This window comes from Physeter macrocephalus, chromosome 3, assembly GCF_002837175.3.
Source record: "Physeter macrocephalus isolate SW-GA chromosome 3, ASM283717v5, whole genome shotgun sequence".
NCBI lineage: Eukaryota > Metazoa > Chordata > Mammalia > Artiodactyla > Physeteridae > Physeter > Physeter macrocephalus.
Genome location: NC_041216.1, coordinates 5,555,925 through 5,575,872, shown reverse-complemented (window position 1 = coordinate 5,575,872; position 19,948 = coordinate 5,555,925). Strand labels below are relative to the sequence as shown.

At 44.5% G+C, this 19,948-nt stretch overlaps 1 protein-coding gene and 1 pseudogene across 3 annotated transcripts in view; one reads left to right on the top strand and one right to left on the bottom strand.

The window, feature by feature from the left end:
- RHBDL2 (rhomboid like 2) overlaps positions 1–19,948 on the top strand; it is a 57,018-nt gene that overhangs the window by 21,925 nt on the left and 15,145 nt on the right. The window contains exons 1-4 of one of the 3 annotated variants that reach the window (XM_055082874.1): positions 1,678–1,693; positions 3,183–3,449; positions 8,444–8,631; positions 12,896–13,008. In XM_055082874.1, the coding sequence (XP_054938849.1) occupies positions 3,204–3,449; positions 8,444–8,631; positions 12,896–13,008 (547 nt within the window). In that variant the 5' untranslated portion in view covers positions 1,678–1,693; positions 3,183–3,203. Of the gene's footprint in view, positions 1–1,677; positions 1,694–3,182; positions 3,450–8,443; positions 8,632–12,895; positions 13,009–19,948 lie in introns of those variants that run through there. The other 2 variants (XM_024125443.1, XM_055082872.1) reach the window with 2 other exon arrangements.
- On the bottom strand, positions 7,283–8,349 carry LOC102983818 (protein LTO1 homolog; annotated as a pseudogene).

Here is a 19,948-nt window from a genome sequence, read left to right as displayed (position 1 = left end):
AGGTCCTGGATCATCTTCACTATCATTATTCTGAATTCTTTTTCTGGAAGGTTGCCTATCTCCACTTCATTTAGTTGTTTTTCTGGGGTTTTATCTTGTTCCTTCATCTGGTACATAGCCCTCTGCCTTTTCATCTTGTCTATCTTTCTGTGAATCTGGTTTTTGTTCCACAGGCTGCAGGATTGTCCTTCTTCTTGCTTCTGCTGTCTGCCCTCTGGTGGTTGAGGCTATCTAAGAGGCTTGTGAAAGCCTCCCTATGGGAGGGACTGGTGATGGGTATAGCTGGGTGTTGCTCTGGTGGGAGGAACTCAGTAAAACTTTAATCTGCTTGTCTGCTGATGGGTGGGGCTGGTTTCCCTCCCTGTTGGTTGTTTGGCCTGAGGCATCCCAGCACTGGATCGTACCAGGCTCTTTGGTTGGGCTAATGGTGGACTCTGGGAGGGCTCATGCCAAGGAGTACTTCCCAGAACTTCTGCTGCCAGTGTCCTTGTCCTCACGGTGAGACACAGCCACCCCCCACCTCTGCAGGAGACCCTCCAACACTAGCAGGTAGGTCTGGTTCAGTATCCTATGGGGTCACTGCTCCTTCCCCTGGGTCCCGATAGGCACACTACTTTGTGTGCCCTCCAGGAGTGGAATCTCTGTTTCCCCCAGTCCTGTCAAAGTCCTGTAATCAAATCCCACTAGCCTTCAAAGTCTGATTCTGTAGGAATTCCTCCTAACGTTGCCAGACCCCCAGGTTGGGAAGCCTGATGTGGGGCTCAGAACCTTCACTCCCGTGGGTGGACTTCTGCGGTGTAAGTGTTCTCCAGTTTGTGAGTCACCCACCCAGCAGTTATGGGATTTGATTTTATTGTGATTGCGCCCCTCCTACCATCTCATTGTGGCTTCTCCTTTGTCTTTGGATGTGGGGTATCTTTTTCGGTGAGTTCCAGTGTCTTCCTCAATGATTGTTCAGCAGTCAGTTTTGATTCCCATGCTCTTGCAAGAGGGAGTGAGAGCATGTCCTTCTACTCCGCCCTCTTGAACCAATCTCTCCCTATGGCCATTTTTCAATCGCTTTGTTTGTTTTTTTGATGTTGAATTGTATGAGTTCTTCATATATTTTGGATATCAACCCCTTGTCGGATATATCATCTGAAAACATCTTTTTCCATTCAGTAGGTGGCCTTTTCCTTTGTTGATAGTTTTCTTTGCTGTGCAAAAGCTTTTTAGTTTGATGTAGTCTCGTTTGTTTATTTTTGCTTTTGTTTACCTTGCCTGAGGAGCCATATCCAAAAAAATATTGCTAAGACTGATATTAAATAGCAGACTGCCTGTGTTTTCTTCTAGAAGTTTTATGGTTTCAGGTCTTACATTTTAGTCTTTAATCCATTTTGTGTTTATTTTTGTATGTGGTGTGAGGACATCTTTTCCCCATTGTATATTCTTGCTTCCTTTGTTGTAGATTAATTGCCTGTATGAGTTCATTTATGGGCTCTCTATTCAGTTCCATTGATTTATGTGTCTGTCTGTTTCTGTGCCGGTACCATGCTATTTTGATTACTGTGGCTTTTTATATAGTTTGAAATCAAAGAGTGTGATACCTCCTGTTTTGTTCTTCTTTTTTAGGATTGTTTTGGCTGGATTACTTGTGAAACTAATAAAGCTTAAGCTTCAGACTTCTACTTGCATGGGCTCCTTCTAAAGCAGTGTATGTACATTTATAATTTTTTTATTTTGTAATTTTAATTTTATATTATTTTTTCCAAAGAACCCCCCCCCTCCCTAATTGTTTAAGCTTCAGGGTACACAAAATCTGTACCTACTCCTGCATAGAGGGCAAAAATCTAGTGAAATCCTATCATGCAGATATAATCATGGTTAATTCTCCAGATGTTTTCCTGTGTAACAATATATTACTTTTTACAAAAATTGGATTGTACTCTATGTAGTATCTGGCAACATTATTTTTTTCCCTTAATATATTTGAGCCTCCCCCACCCCTTTTTTTGACCTGAAAACATTTGATTGAAAGATTTAAATAGTTCAACCAGAAGTGAAATATAACAAAACTAAACCAAAAGGAGGACAGTACAGCTAGCACCATGACACAGGGAGAGGAAAGAGTATGTAGAGCAGGCCTCACTGTTACAGACATGCTGCCTCAATAACCTATGTATCTGCTTGGTATCACCTAGCACAGCTGCAACTGTACAATTATTTGTGTAATTTTTATTGACCTCAGCCTCCTGCATGACATTTTAAACACTTTGAAATAGGGGTGGTGGCCTGATACAGAGTAGGTGTTCAACAGATATCTGTTGAATAAATCCTTGAGTGTTTGTATGTTGAGGATTGAGTTCAAAGGAATACTGGATATGGAAATTAGTAGGAACCAGCCAAGAGTGTCAGATGTCAGAGAATTGTTGGGAAGATGTGTTTTAGTGAGGGTGTTAATGTTGTATCTGGAGAACCAGTGAGGAAGGGTCTACTTAACTCCCAAGTGCTACAGAATGGGCAGGGTGGCATTTTAGAAAGGACACTGGTAATTTAGAAGGAGAAGATGTGGGTTTAAATCATTTTTGAGGGGGGAATGGGAAGCGAAATTTTTAACCTATAATGGGGCCCCTAGCATAGTACCTGATATATAGTCAATGCTCAGTAAATCATTTTTCATTCTGAATCAGAAACTAGAGATCTGTGTTTGGCCTGAGAGCAGAAGCAAGACGAAACTAAGAAGGGAAAGGAGATTATTTACTTAAGCTGGACAAAACTGAGTTCAGTTATGCAGTGAGCGTGGTTTGGGCTCTGAGATACTTCACCTCGTGGCAAAGCTACTTCTTACACTAATGGTTGCTTTGAGAGTCAGTGGCAGATGGGAAGGAATTGGTATATGAGGTAGAGTTGCCATCCCAAAGTTCCAGTCCATCCTTTGGGTGGTGTCAGTAGGTGAATCCATAAATGACTTCTGGGGAGTCCTCTCCCTCAAATGGGGAGACTCTAGTACTTTTTCACCATTGCACACTGGTGACGAGGGTATGGATATTACGTGTATTTGGGCACAAGATCTTCAGCTGCCTTCTATTAACACACAGGAAAGGCATTGGAAACCAATGGTTGTGCCAGAGAGCCCAGGAAAGAGCCATGGCCCCAAAACTATAGGGTCATCTGTTTTTCCCTGACATTCATGTCCCTTTCAGGTGGAGGGTGGACCCAGGACAATGGCTGCTGCTCATAATTTGGAGATGGAAGAGGATGTGAATCTGAATAGGGATAGAGAGATGAAAGAAATGCTGGAAGAGGAGAAAATGAGAGAGCACAGGGCAGGTAAAGATCCCTTCAAGCCTAAAAAGGTCCACAGGATTGTCTCACAATGGATGCTTCCTGAACCGGTGCGAAGAACATACCTGGAAAGAGCTAACTGCCTTCCGCCCCCCCTGTTCATCATCTCCATCAGCATCGCTGAGGTAGGCATTCTGGGTGGTGGGCACTGGTGCAAGGACCCCTGGGGGGTTGCACACACACTGCGGCTTTAGATCAGGTCTAGATAAGAGACTGGAAAACGTAAGAGGAGATCTTGGCGATGGCAAGTACAGCACACACAGAACTCGACCTCACCCTCTCCAGAGTTCCCTTCCCAGGTTTTTCTTAGGTTCCCAGTCACTTTTAGCCAAGGGTTGAGTTTTATTTTTCAAACAACTCCCCTGCCCAGCAGTGACCACAGTTTTAGTGGTTTCGTTTCATTTTAGTTTGTGGGGACTTTAAAAATCAAATAATTTTGGGGTTGCAAATTGGTTTGATCTCATGAACCAACTTTGATTGATTGGTAAGGTCTATCAGGAGCCATATGTTTAGAAGAATTATAAGTTGCCTCCAGATTTCAGTAGGAAAAAAATGGAATCCTCTAATGATGTCTGCTATGGGCAGCATGTAGTGGGTTTCAGACTCTGTTCTAGTCAGCCCTTTTGTTTTCCATTAAAGAGTGCAAGGCCCAGAGACATGGGGCGATTTGCCCAAGGCCACATACTTAGTTATTTGGCCAGGACTGGGCTTCTCCTGAGCCTCATCTCACCCAGCTTTTTCTCCCACACCATGATGCCTCATAAAGGAATTGACAGAGGATGGCTGCCTGTGAGGTGTGACTTTAGGGCCATTAGGAAGTCATCCTCTTAATTCCCACTGATGCCTCAACTTCCTTATCAGGGACTGTATTAGTCAGGATTCTTTAAAGAAGCAGAACCAATAGGATGTATACACCCTCACACACACACACATTATCTATCTATCTATCTATTTATCTATCTATCTGTCTATCTATCTATCTATCTATCATCTATCTACATACACATGTACATGGAGAGAGAAAGACTGATTTATTTTAAGGAATTGGCTCATGTAATTGTGGAGGCTTGGCAAGTTTAAAATCTACAGGGTAGGTCAGGACTGGAGACTTGGGGGTAAGACTTATAGTTGAAGGCCAAAGGCCATTTAAAAAAAATTTTTATTTTATTTATTTAATTAATATTTTTGGCTGCTTTGGGTCTTAGTTGTGGCATGCGAGGTCTTTTTTTGTGGTTGCACTGTGTGGGCTTCTCTCTAGTTGTGGCGCACGGGCTTAGTTGCCCCGCGGCATGTGGGATCTTAGTTCCCCAACCAGGGATCAAACCCGCGTCCCCTGCATTGGAAGGTGGATTCTTTACCACTGGACCACCAGAGAATTTCCTAATTAAAAATTTTAAAACAAATTTGGGAATTCCCTCGCAGTCCAGTGGTTAGGACTCAACGCTTTCACTGCCAGGGGCCCGGGTTTGATCCCTGGTTGGGGAACTAAGATCCCACAAGCCATATGGCATGGCTAAAAAAAAAAAAAAATTCTTTTTTAAAACAAATTTTTTATTTTGGAATAATTTTAGCTTTATAGAAAATTTGCAGAGATAGTACAGAGAATTCCTTATACCCCTCACACAATTTCTCCCATTGCTAATATCTTATATTTCCATAGTACATTTGTCAAAACTAAGAAACTCATATTAGTGTATTAATATTAACTAAACTCTAGGCTTAATTTGGCTTTTACCAATTTTTCCATTAGTGTCCTCTTTCTGTCCCTTTTGTATCCTCGAACCCAGGGTATCATGCTGCATTTAATTTTCACATTCCCCCCAGTTTACTCTGATCTGTGACAGTGTCTCAGTTTTTTTTTTTTGCTTTAAAATATGCTGTTTATTTTTTCTCCAATTATAAAAATAATACATTGTCCAAACAGATAGTTTAGAAAACACAAAAATCCACCCAGGAAAATGACAACAAAAGCCCTTTCATCCCAGCAGCCAGAGATGAGCGCTGCTGGTGTCTGTACGAAGGCACATCTGAGGCCGTGCGCCCAGCCCTGGGCTCCGCAGAACTGAGGTTGGGACTGCAGGCTAGGAACCTACAGCGAGACACACATAAGACAGCCGAGCAGGATGAAGGCGGAGTCTTGTCCTCCAACAACTAGAAGCTGTTTCTTCCTCCTCGGCACATGGTGAGGGCCAGCATCCCAGGCCCTGCAGAGATCCCCCCAGCAGCTGCCAGGGGAGCACAGTCTACCCAGACGCTCTGGAATGATTTTGAAATCTGGAGCAGATTCACGCCTACCCGTGTGCTAATTTCACTCACGGCTTCCAGATTTGCTCCTGGGCCAGTAGCGGGTGGGGAGAGGGCTCTGGCCGGGGTGCCCGGGGGGCCTGGACACGGGCCATCACTTGCAGAGAAACACCTGGGAGCCACGCCTCTCACGGGGGACTGGCCTGCCGGGACCTCACCACGTATAGACGATGGCTTTAAGGCTCCAAAGTTTCTGCACATAAAGCGGTGGCCTTAAAATCCCCTCCCCTTGACCATTTTTGATGCTGCAGAGCCCCATCCACCCGGGGACACAGGAAGAGCACGTCTGGGCTCCCTGGGGACAGGGCTGGCCTTTCCTCCTCTCAGCCAGACGCCCACGTCCATGGCCACAGGGGATGCCCCAGGGCTCCACGGGGCACAGCGGGGATCTGCGGGCAGGGATCCCGAGCCTGTGGGTGCGACCGCGGGTTCGAGGGCGGGCACCAGGAGATGGGGGTTGGATTCCCAACTCTGCCGCCCGCTGCCCTTGGACCAGGCAGTCTCTTGGGCCTCCGTTTCCTCGACTATAAAACAGGAATAACGCCCACCTCATGGGCTACTGAAGGGACTAAATAAAACATGAGAAGCAGGTCACAGCACTGGTGCATCTCGAGGGTCAATAAATGTCACAGTACCCGTCACTCTTTCCCATTAACCTGCTTCGTGTCAACCCTGTGGCTCTCATTTTTAAAAAAACTGTCCCTCTGAGCACTGACCAAAGCCCGGGGGGGTAAATGGGAGGTTTATCCTATCCAGAGCCAACCTGAATCTATATCCAGCCAGGTCTGCCAGGTGGCGAGAACCCATGAGCCAACGGCCTGGACCCTGGATCAGAGACAGCAGCCCGGCGAGGGCTCTGTCAGGGCTGCGTTCAGACTGCAGAGCAGACAGGGCCCAACAAAGGACGGGCTTGTGCGGAGGGGCCCTGTGGGGGGCACCGAGGCAATGCAGGCAGACCTCGGGGGGAAGGAAGCCCTTTCACCGGCCAAGCTGGAACCCTCCCTGCAGAACAATGAATCCTCCATCGTCGTTTTGCCTTTAATCACATTTTTAAACACTTAACATATGAACATCTGTTCCTTGATGTTTTGTCTGTCGTCTGTTCCTTGATGTTTTGTCTGTTCGTCTGTCATCAAAATGAAAGTCCAGAACCTTCCGTATCAATTTTAAAGTCAGGCTGAACGTTTAGTAACCTGTGGCTCTCATTTTTAAAAAAACTGTCCCTCTGAGCACTGACCAAAGCCCGGGGGGGGTAAATGGGAGGTTTATCCTATCCAGAGCCAACCTGAATCTATATCCAGCCAGGTCTGCCAGGTGGCGAGAACCCATGAGCCAACGGCCTGGACCCTGGATCAGAGACAGCAGCCCGGCGAGGGCTCTGTCAGGGCTGCGTTCAGACTGCAGAGCAGACAGGGCCCAACAAAGGACGGGCTTGTGCGGAGGGGCCCTGTGGGGGGCACCGAGGCAATGCAGGCAGACCTCGGGGGGAAGGAAGCCCTTTCACCGGCCAAGCTGGAACCCTCCCTGCAGAACAATGAATCCTCCATCGTCGTTTTGCCTTTAATCACATTTTTAAACACTTAACATATGAACATCTGTTCCTTGATGTTTTGTCTGTCGTCTGTTCCTTGATGTTTTGTCTGTTCGTCTGTCATCAAAATGAAAGTCCAGAACCTTCCGTATCAATTTTAAAGTCAGGCTGAACGTTTAGTAATGAACAAAGCTGCTTAAATTTCCCTCTAATTTTGTCTAAGTCTTCGTGAAGTTTATCATAAGTAGGGTCATCATAAGGGAATTTCCGAATCATTGCAATCAACGATTCTAAGACCTTCAACTATTTGCTGTCTTTCTCAGCGGAGCAACCGTGCAGGAGACATCTCCAAGCAAAAGCGAAACCTTGGTAGCACCTGATCTCAGATCCGATTTTAGCTGCATGAAACGTGCCATGCTGCGTTCCTTCAGTCATACCCAAACTACTTCCTTCTTCATAGCCTTCCTGATACCCTTCCCCGTGAAACCTCTCATCCGCCATCACGATGGCGTCGAATGTGTCCTGACTCCCGGCCGAGGCGGCAGCCGCCCCGCCCCTGCCCCTGCCCCTGCCCTTACCCCTCGTAAGGGCAGACCTTATGAGGTCTGCCACCGCAGACCCGCGAGGCTCGTGCACGGACGCACCACTCCTGGGGAGGCGAAGTCCACTTCCCAGTTTCAGTCTTTGCTTTCCATGGCTTGGATAGTCTTGAGGAGTACTGGCCAGGTATCCTGTAGAATGTCCCCCAGTCTGGGTTTGTCTGATGTTTTTCTCGTGATTAGACTGAAGTTATGGGTTTGAGGGAGGAAGACCACAGAAGTGAAGTACACTTCTCATCAGATCACATCAGGGAGCAGAGGCTAGGGGACATCCACATGACATCCCTGTGACATTAACCTTTATCACTTGGTTAAGGTCATATTTGCCAGGTTTCTCTACTGCAAAGTTACTATTTTTCCCTTTCCCCTCCTCTGTTCTTCAGAAGCCAGCAGTGACTTAATTTCATATTAAGTTGTAAATGAATGACCAAATAGTGAGTGTGGGAAGATGAGGGCAGTGGGTATTGAAGACGGGAAAGTGGGTTCGAAAGATTCTTCTTTGCACTTTGGTCTACGGCTGCTCCTAACCGCTGGAGAAAGTGCCCCCAGTTGTATGGTCAGATATATAGCAGGGAATTGAATTCCCGTCATCTTCTGAGCACATGCTAGGGAGTGGCCCTCCTGAGAGCTAATTGTTTGAAACAGAGGTAGTACCCGTGGGCTTTAATGGGGCCTCTCTCTGCAGAAGGTGTGGTTAACGTCTGTGTCTGCCCCTCCCTGTCAGCTGGCAGTGTTTATTTACTATGCTGTGTGGAAGCCGCAGAAACAGTGGATCACCTTGGACACGGGCATCTTGGAGAGTCCCTTTATCTACAGTCCTGAGAAGAGGGAGGAAGCCTGGAGGTTTATCTCATACATGCTGGTGCATGCTGGGTAAGGACTGACAGTTAAGTCACTGATGTCACAGGTGACTGTAAGTCATTGTAACCCCGAGCATTTGTTCGGTGCTTTATTTTTTTATTTTGTTTTTTTTTTTGCGGTACGCGGGCCTCTCACTGTCGTGGCCTCTCCCGTTGCGGAGCACGGGCTCCGGACGCGCAGGCTCAGCGGCCGCGGCTCACGGGCCCAGCCGCTCCGCCGCATGTGCGATCTCTTCCCGGACCGGGGCACGAACCCGTGTCCCCTGCATCGGCAGGCGGACTCTCAACCACTGCGCCACCAGGGAAGCCCCCGGTGCTTTACTACTGATCAGGCACTTTCACGTCCATAATCTTGTTTGATCCTCATGGCAACCCTAGGAGGCATGTATGTATTACTCCTGCTGTTTCGTGTCTGAGGCTTACTGGATGTAGACTCTTGCTCCGTGTCCCACAGCTAAGTTGTAGAGTGAGGATCTCAACCCATTAGTGCTAACTCTAGGTCCAGTGTACTTTGTATTGCATTGTAACTGCCTAATATTGGTATGTATGTAGGAATATTAATGAGAAGGGAAATCGTTACCAAACCAAAAGTGTGTTCCTCAAGCTGTGTGATGTTGTTAAATGTTCCTTTGAAAATGTGAATCATCAGTGCCATCCTCCCCACCTCTGCCAAACACTTAAAATATTAATTCATGAGCATTTCGATGAGTGTATAATAATGTTCATTTAGAATAATACAAGCAATAGGTGATGTAGAGCCTGCCATTTTTGGCAGGTACAGTTTTTTTTTTAAATTAATTTATTTACTTTTGGCTGCATTGGGTCTTCGTTGCTGCGTGCGGGCTTTCTCTAGTTGCGGCGAGCAGGGGCTACTCTTCGTTGTGGTGCGCAGGCTTCTCATTGCTGTGGCTTCTCTTGTTGAGGAGCACGGGCTCTAGGCACGTGGACTTCAGTAGTTGTGACTTGCGGGCTCTAGAGTGCAGGCTCAGTAGTTGTGGCGCATGGGCTTTGTTGCTCCGTGGCATGTGGGATCTTCCTGGACCAGGGCTCGAACCCGTGTCCCCTGCATTGGCAGGCAGATTCTTAACCACTGCGCCACCAGAGAAGTCCCTGCTTACAGTTTCTTAAATTCTAATAGCCTTCAGTGACCTTGCTCAGAATCCGTGATTCACCATGCCCACTGCAGACAGTGAGCAGCTTGCTGCTGGCCCCTCCTCTCTGGTGGACTCCTGGGGTTTCAGATGAGGCCAACCTCATGTATGCAACCTATCCAGCCCTGGACCTTGAAAGATAACTCTGGCCAGTGCCTAAATAGGGATCCATGGCAGGACATAGGGCTCAGAGGCTTGACAAGTTAGGGACAAAATCACCAATTGCCCCATTTCTGTGGATACTTCCACAATTTAGTTTTCCATTTAACAAGTATGTTCGAAGCAAATGTGGCTCCTGCACTCAAAGACTTAAAAATTATAAGGGGGAACAGTCAGTTAAATAGTAATGCAAGGCAGTATAGTATTACAGTATACTGTAGTTATTTAAACTTTTTGTGCCTCAGTTTCCACATCTCTAAAATGGGGTAATAGTACCTACCTCATAAGGTTGCTGTGATTAAATGAGACAATGGTTTTAACAATTTTTACAGCGTCTGACACATATAGTAAGGTGCTTAAAAAGAATTCGCAAGGCTGTGTAGGACATGTCACATATGGGGTTGTATAAATTAGGGATGCTTTTGGATGCAGGTGACAAGAAAATGTAACAGGGGCCTAAACAAATGTAGGTAAATCTTTTGCCCATATAAGAAGCCCAGCGGTAGCTGGTTGGTTCATCTGTTTAATGAAGCCAGGACTCTTGATCCTGTGTTGACATCTCTGCTTTTCCCTTCACCTTTCTGTCATGGTTGCAAGTTGGCTGCTGTAGCTCTGCATTCAAAGCAGGAAGGGGGAAGATGTAGTACCAGGTACTTGTGACATCCATCCCTTTTGTTTAGATAGAGGCTCTCTTAAAAGTCTCCTAGCAGTGTTCTTACCTGCGTCTCATTGGCCAGGACTACGTGACCTGGCTACCCCTAGCTAAGAGAGATTGGGAAAATCAATACCAGTTCTTCTACCCTCACTAGAGGAGGTAGACAAGGGATAAAGAAATGGATGTCGGGGCTTCTCTGGTGGCGCAGTGGTTGAGAATCCTCCTGCCGATGCAGGGGACACGGGTTCGTGCCCTGGTCTGGGAAGATCCCACATGCCGCGGAGCGGCTGGGCCCGTGAGCCATGGACGCTGAGCCTGCGCATCCGGAGCCTGTGCTCCGCAACAGGAGAGGCCACAACAGTGAGAGGCCTGCGTACCGCAAAAAAAAAAAAAAGAAAAAAATGGATGTTGGATTAACTACATAAATATAAACAGAAAAAGGGGATGATGAGGATGGAGATGACTTCACAGGTGACATGGATTCAAGTTGGACCTTGAAGGGTGCATAGAATTTGGATGAAAAAAATTAGTATTTCTCTTCTGGGTATATGATAGGATCTCAGCATTATGTCACTTCTACTCTAGCTGTTGAGCAGCTGAAAGAGTGCTTGGGGTGATTCTTTGGGGTTTTGTGCTATTAGTCACTTTGTCCTCACACTGTTCCCAGAGGACAGGATGGGATAGCTTTCTTTGAATTTCTTGTTCCAATTCACAAGGTGCACATATTTCAAAAACCTGTTTATGTCTGAGGTCTCCATAAGATTGGTGTAACTGTCCTGGCTAGACTGTTCTGTGCTGAATTACGTGTTACCTCTCACGTCTTTGAAGATGGCTTGCACAGTGATAGTTGTAGCTGGATGTACATGTGGCCTAAAGGTAAGTAATCTGTTCCGTAGGGTTTGCCCAGAGAACCTCTTCAATGGTCTGCTGGATATCTGTTAAGTAAATTAGAATTCAAAAACACAATCCCTAAAACTAATATGAAAGCGGCTGCACTTCAACACCTGTGTTATTTTTTAACTTTTTGGTTTAACCCAAAATCTCTTAAAAAAAAATAAATCATTGTGCTACATGGCAAGTAAATTAAGGATTACTGTGATGTGGTAATTTACTAAATTACATTCAGAGATTCTCCAGAGATGCTTGTGGGGTTTGACAAGTAAAATAATGTGAATTTCACTTAAAAATATTTTTCCCTATTTAAAAAGTATAATAAAAAGCATCTGTACTCACAAATGTTATGTGCCAAATTATGGTACATGGGAGATACCAACTTTAGCTATTGTTACTAGGTAACTTTTTTTTTTTTTCATTCTGGTAAACTTAAAAAAAAAAACCTTTTTAATGTAGAACTGGGAATGAAGTTTCTCTTCCCACCTCTGTTTCATTAAAAACTATCCTGAACTTGCAAGACAGGTTGTTTAAAAATCTATTGAAATTTCGGGGCTTCCCTGGTGGAGCAGTGGTTAAGAATCCGCCTGCAAACTCAGGGGACACGGGTTCGAGCCCTGGTCCAGGAAGATCCCACATGCCGCGGAGCAACTAAGGCCATGCACCACAGCTACTTTGCCTGGGCTCTAGAGCCCGCGAGCCACAACTACTGAAGCCCGCGAACTTAGAGCCCGTGCTCCACAACAAGAGAAGCCACCGCAACGAGAAGCTCACACACCGCAAGGAAGAGTAGCCCCCGCTCCCCGCAACTAGAGAAAGCCCGCGCTCAGCAACAAAGACCCAATGCAGCCAAAAAAAAAAAAAAAATCTATTGAAATTTAGACTCAACATGAGTGAATTAGTATTTTCTCAGTACTACTGTGCAACCAAAACAAAAGCAGATGCTGAAGCTGACATATGATGGCAGTTGTCATCTAAACCCCGTAACTGCAAGCTTATTTTCCTTAAAGAAGCCTCATTGCTCTTTGTTTGACATTATCAGTAATTGTTGTAAAACAGAGCTTATAAAATAAATGTATACTTCTGGGACTTCCCAGGTGGTGCAGTGGTTGAGACTCCGCACTTCCACTGCAGGGGACACGGGTTCGATCCCTAATCCGAGAACTAAGATCCCGCATGCCTCACAGTGTGGCCAAAACAAAAAACAAAAGTGTACTTCTAAAATGTCCTTTTATCTGCTTTACATATTGAAGCTTCATGTAAATTTTATTTTTTAAAAAAGTCGCCTAAAAAAATTGGAAAGTGGAATTCAAGTTAAGTAAGTTCTTAACTAGAAACAACACATCAATGCCTGTTAATCTCCCAGGGAAATAACTGCCTGGGCTAGTCATAATATTTGACAACTGTGTTTGTCTCTGCAGAGTTCAGCACATCCTGGGGAATCTTGTTATGCAGCTCGTTTTGGGTATCCCTTTGGAAATGGTCCACAAAGGCCTCCGCGTGGGGCTGGTGTACCTGGCAGGAGTGATTGCAGGTTAGTGTTCTGAATGCAACACAGAATCAACACCTCTGGACTCTTAGGAGGTAATAAACAAAGGTAATAAACATTTTTTAAAAAAAATAAATTTTATTTATTTATTTTGGCTGCGTTGGATCGTCGTTGCTGCCCACGGGCTTTCTACAGTTGCGGGAGCAGGAGCTTCTCACTGCGGTGGCTTCTCTTGTTGTGGAGCACAGGCTCTAGGCATGCGGGCTGAGTAGTTGTGGCTCGCAGGCTCTAGAGCACCGGCTCAGTAGTTGTGGCGCACGGGTTTAGTTGTTCCGCGGCATGTGGGATCTTCCCGGACCAGGGCTCGAACCCGTGTCCCCTGCGTTGGCAGGCGGATTATTAACTACTGCGCCACCAGGGAAGCCCGGTAATAAACATTTAAATCAAGATTTATTGCATTCCTCATATGTGCAAGGGTACCTGATAAGTTTAGAAATACGTTAATTAGAGATAAGATTAGCATATAGAGAGGTCTTTGTGCCCATTCTCAGGCACCTCACAGTCAGACAGGGTTTTGTGCCATTAGAAACTGAGTAGTTTGGTGTTCAGGTGTATATATTGGATAAAGAACTAAAGCCAGAAGGTCGTTATTTGTCAAGACTAATGATTTGGGGAAATAAGGTGATCAAGATTGCATTTAAGGAAGATAACTTCAAGAGAATGTTGAGAATAGCTAAAGGGACCCAAAGACTGGGTAGGACTATCACCCTGGGACTAGCAGCATATGCCAATGATCTCTCATATTGGGTGTGCCAAAGATGATTCATTAGGGTGTGGGCAGAAAGTATTAGAACTCCTATCTATCCATTTATTTCTTAGAAACTTTAAAAAATTAAACTTTTTATTTTGAGATAATTATAGATTTACACTGTAAGAAATTAAGTACCTAGAGGTCCCACGTACCCTTTAACCAGTTACCCACAATGGTAACAGCTTGCAAAACTATAGCACAGTATCCTAATCAGGACATCTACACTGATACAAAGTACAAAATATTTCCAACAAAGATTCCTCACAGTTGCATTTTTACAGCCATACCCTCTTCTCTCCCACCCCTTACATGTTCCTTTACCCCTGGCAAACACTAATCTGTTGTGTCTATCATTTTCTCACTTCAAGAATGTTACATAAATAGAATAATACAGTATATAGCCATTTAGGATTAGCCTCCTTCACTCAGCATAAGTCTCTGGAAATTCACGTAGGTTGTTGCATGTTTCAAGAGTTCATTTTTATTGCTGAGTAGTATTCCATGGTGTGGATGGAAAACCACCACAAGTTTAATCCTTCACTCATTGGAGGACATTCCAGTTTTGGGCTATTACAAATAAAGTTGCTATAAACATTTGTGTACAGGTTTTTGCAAACATAAGTACAGTTTTGTGAACATGAGTTTTCATTTCTCTAGGATAAATGTCCAGGAGCAAGTTGGTTGGGTTGTATGGTAGTTGTATATTCAATTTTTTAAGAACCAGACAAAATGTTTTTCAGAATGGCTTTTTCATTTTACTTTCCTCCCAGGTTTGTACAAGTGATTCAGTTTTCTGCATCCTCACCAGCATCTGTCACTATTTTTGATTAATTAATTAATTAATTAATTAATATTTTTGGCTGTGTTGGGTCTTCGTTGCTGCTCGCGGGCTTTCTCTAGTTGCAGCGAGCGGGGGCTACTCTTTGTTGTGGTGTGCAGGTTTCTCATTGCGGTGGCTTCTCTTGTTGCGGAGCACGGGCTGTAGGTACGCGGGCTTCAGTAGTTGTGGCACACGGAGTCACTAGTTGTGGTGCGTGGGCTTAGTTGTTCCGCGGCATGTGGGATCTTCCTGGACCATGGCTCGAACCCATGTCCGCTGCATTGGCAGGTGGATTCTTAATCACTGCACCACCAGGGAAGTCCCTGTCACTATTTTTAATTTTAGCTGTGCTCACACATGTGTGATCTCATCATGGTCTTAATTTGCATTTCTCTAATGGCTAATGATGTTGAACATCTCTTCATGGGCTTATTTGCCATCTGTGTATCCTCTTCAGTGAGATGTCTGTTCATGTCTTTTGCCCACTATCTAAATAATTAGATTTTTTTAAACTGTTGAATTTTGAGAGTTCTTCATATATTCCAGATCCCAGTCCTTTATCAAATATGTAGTTTACAGATATTCTCTTTCAGTCTGTAGCTTGTGTTTTCATTGTCTTAACAGGGTCTTTCACGGAGCAGAAGTTTTTAATTTTGATGAAGTCCAGTTTATCAATTTTTCCTTTTATGAATTGAGTTTTTGGTGTCATGTCTAAGAACTCTTCACCGAGCCCTAAGTTTTGAAAATTTTCTCCTATGTTATCTTCTAAAGTTATGTTTTGCACTTTACATTTAAGTATGTGATCCGTTTGAGTTGGTTAGTTTTTGTATAAAGTGTGATGTTTAGATTTTCTTTTTGTTTGTTTATTTGCCTATGGATATCCAAATACAATGGAATAATCTGTTGAAAACACTATTCTTCCTTCACTGAGTTGCTTTTATACCTTTGTCCAAAATCAGTTGGCTGTAGTTTTTTTTTTTTTTTTTTTTAATAAATGTATTTATTTATTTTTGGCTGCTTTGGGTCCTCATTGCTGTGCGCAGGCTTTCTTTAGTTGTGGCGAGCGGGGGGCTACTCTTCGTTGGGGTGCATGGGCTTCTCATTGTGGTGGCCTCTCCTGTTGTGGAGCACGGGCTCTAGGCGCGTGGGCTTGAAGAGCTGTGGCTCGCGGGCTCTAGAGCGCATGCTCAGTAGTTGTGGTGCATGGGCTTAGTTGCTCCGCGGCACGTGGGATCTCCCCGGACCAGGGCTCGAACCCGCGTCCCCTGCATTGGCAGCTGGATTCTTAACCACTGCGCCACCAGGGACGACCTGGCTGTAGTTTTGTGGAACAATTTCTGGGTTCTCCTTTTTGTTTCATTGATCAATGTGTCTACCCTTCCACCAATACCACATAGTCAGTACCACTGTAGCTATATAATAAGTCCTGAAATCAGTGAGAGGGATTCCTCTCATTTTTTGCTCATTTTAAAGATTACTTTATGCATTTTTCTTTTACATAAAGATGGGTGTCTAACTTTCTTTTTTTCTGTGATAACAAAAAGCTTTCAGTAGTAAGCTACTTAACAGATGTTGCTGAAAAGACAAACACAAAATATGTCTCTTCAAAGACATAATAGTATATTTCTCTTAAGGAGTGATAATGTAACTACTTTTCCAAAAATACTCATGCTATGAAAGGGGCACTTTGAAAACTGGTCAATGGAAATCATTCCATCATTATGTGATTTTGCTCCTGAAGAAGATGCAATAACTCTCACAAGTTCACACTTAAAAAGCCAGGAAACAATTTTCTCAACTGATTTAAAATTTCTCAGTGAAGAGTTTTAGCGGGTTTTAAACTTATTGACTGTAACACTTTCTGATTAGTTTGCAAGAACACATGACTGATGTTAGGGAAGGTGGGAATTAATAGCCACATGACAACAAATTTTTTGCATAATTGGAATAAGTATAGGCAATGATGCAATTCTTCCATTTGAAACTGGACATTGTTTTTAAGTTTTATATTTTGGTAATGACAGTGATTAAGAGAAAACTTCCATGGAAAATAATTGAACTTAGAAGTATATCTTTGCATTTCTGTGTCATGATATTTAACCAGGATTTTTAAAAATAATGAAGTTTAATAACACTGCTCATTGAAAGATTTTCTTTTTAACGACTATTTTTTAGAGCAGTTTGGGGTTCACAGCAAAACTGAGAGGATGCTACCGAGATTTCCCATTCACCCCCTGTCCCCACACAGGCACAGCCTCCTCCATTATCGACAGAATGGTTCACTCGTTACAACTGATTAACCTGCATTGATGTATCACAATTAACCAAAGTCCATGAAAACTAGGGTTCACCCTTGGTATTGTACAGTCTATGGTTTTGGACAAATGTATACTGACATGTATCCATCATCACAGTATCATACAGAGTAACTTCACTGTCCTAAAAATCCTCTATGATCCACCCATTCATCCTTCCCCATCCCCCAACCCCTGGCAACCACTGATCTTTTTACTGTCTCCATCGTTTTCCTTTTCCAGAATGTCATATAATTGGAATGTCATATAATTGGAATCATACAGTATGTAGCCTTTTCAGATTGGTTTCACTTAGTAATATGCATTTACGTTTCCTCCATGTCTTCTTTTTTTTTTAAATAAATTTATTTATTTATTTTTGGCTGTGTTGGGTCTTCGTTTCTGTGCGAGGGCTTTCTCTAGTTGCGGCGAGCAGGGGCCGCTCTTCACCGCGGCGCATGGGCCTCTCACTGTCTCGGCCTCTCTTGTTGCGGAGCACAGGCTCCAGGCGCGCAGGCTCAGTAGTTGTGGCTCATGGGCCCAGTTGCTCCGTGGCATGTGGGATCTTCCCAGACCAGGGCTTGAACCCGTGTCTCCTGCATAGGCAGGCAGACTCTCAACCACTGCGCCACCAGGGAAGCCCCCTCTCCCTGTCTTCTTACTGCTTGATAAGAATTTTTTATATCATTAATGAAGTAAAAATAATTTTAAAATATTGTGTAACCAATATATCCCATCCTTTAAAATTCTGTTTTTGTGTTTTTAAACACATATACATGTAGTGGTACATATACATGTAATTTATAAGTGAATATACCTATACTGCAGTGGTACATATACATGTCATTTGTAAGTGAATTTACCTATACTGCAGTGGGTAGTTGTATTAGTTTCCTAGGGCTGCCACAGACTGGATGCCTTAAAACAGTAGAACTGCATTGTCTCACAGTTCTGGAGGCTAGAAGTCTGAATCCAGGTGTCAAGGGCCATGCTCCCTCCAGAACCTATGTGGGAGAATCTGTCCTTGCCTCTGCCTGGCTTCTGGTGGTGGCCATCAGTCTTTGGAGTTCCTTGCCTTGCAGCTGCAGCATTTCAACCTCTGCCTCCATTGTCATATGGCGTTCTCCCTTCATGTGTCCCTGTCTCCTCCTCTTATAAGGACACAGTCATGTTGGTTTAGGGGCCCACCATACTCCCATATGACCTCGTCTTAACCAGTCACATCTGCAACAATCCTATTTCTACATAAGGTCACATTCCGAGGTGCTGGGGGTTTAGGAGTTCAACATATTTGGCGGGGTGGGGGGGGGCTACACCATCTGACCCATGGTGGTGCTCAAAATTTTACCCATCACAACTGTGCCTGCTTCCCAGAGCAGGGGGGACAGAGAGCAGGAAACCATCTTGAGACATGGCAAAGAGAGGCTTGGCCAGGCTTAGTGATGCAGCTCTCCATGCTACTTCCCTCCTACCTCTGTGGATCCTGTTCTCCCACCTCCTCCTGTTCCTGCACACACCTGTATTTCCTGGCTCCAGCACCTATACCTGTTTCTCCCACAGCTTGATTTCAACCTGTGGAATCAGCTCTGCCCCAGTTTCAGAGTAGAGAGAGAGGAGAGAACGTGAATAACCTGTTCACATCCTCTGGCTATTTTTGCAATAACTTTTGGCAGGTATCTCTTTGCCATGCCAGTCTCTCCTTCATGCTGCTGCTGGTCACCTTCCTCAAACACAGATTAGATCATATTATACTCTTCCTAAAACATTTACAGTGGCCGATAGAAAGCTGAAATGTCCAAGGTTGCTCTGCGTTACCCTCCACTGTCTGGCCCCACTGCCTTTCATTCTTTTCTTCTTCTCCTCCTTCTCCTTCTTCTTTTTTAAGGAAGAATAAACTACTTTATTATGTTTTAAAAAAAGAAATTCTATATGAAGAGGTTAGAGGGAGACGACGTAAAACTTTTTAAAAATCACTTTTGAGGGGCTTCCCTGGTGGCGCAGTGGTTGCGCGTCCGCCTGCCGATGCAGGGGAACCGGGTTCGCGCCCCGGTCTGGGAGGATCCCACATGCCGCGGAGCGGCTGGGCCCGTGAGCCATGGCCGCTGGGCCTGCGCGTCCGGAGCCTGTGCCCCGCAACGGGAGGGGCCACAACAGAGGGAGGCCCGCATACCACAAAAAAAAAAAAAAAAAATCACTTTTGAGGTGTGATTGACATACAGAATTTTGTACATATTTAATGTATACAACTTGATGAACTTGGACATAAGTACACACCCGTGAACCCATCACCACATTCTATGCTGTAAACACATCACCTCTGAAAATTTCTTCCTGCTCAGTGTCTTTCTTGCTTTGCTTTTGTTTTTTTTTAAATGAGGGAAGCAGTAATACTTTATTTTTACCTTTTGACCCCTTTCATCCATTTCTGCCATTGCTTTGCTTTTTTCCTAGATTCCTTCATATGTAACATCATTTTAGTTTCCCTGCCCTTGCTCCTGGCAAAGTGTGGTCTTGAATTAGCAGTATTGGTATCAACTGGGACCTTGTTAAAATGCAGAATTTTGACCTACTCACTTGCATTTGAACAAATCCACAGGTGATTAGTAAAGATTGAGGAGCGCCGGCCTGCACTCCGCTCAGGGTCCCCCAACCTGACTGACGGTCGGAAGCACCTGGAGAGCTTGTTACAACTAAAGCTATTCAGATCCCACCCAGATCTACTGAATCAGAATCTCTGAGAACATGGCTCTAGGATCTGTGTTCTTTTGTTTTTCTGTTTAGTGAGGTATAATTGACATATAATAACGGCTGATGTTTTGATATGTGTATATAACCAGAAACTATCACCACAGTCAAGGTACTGAATGTTACTCCCCCCCACCAGTTTCCGGTAACCCGTTGGAATCTCACCTTCCTGCCTCTCCCTGTCCTTCCCTCACCTTCCCCTGGCAACCACTGATTATCATAGGTTCAGTTGTATTTTCTAGAATTTTATGTAAATGGAATCATGGAGTATTTTTTTTTGGCACTTCTGTTATTCAGCATAATTATTCTGAGGTT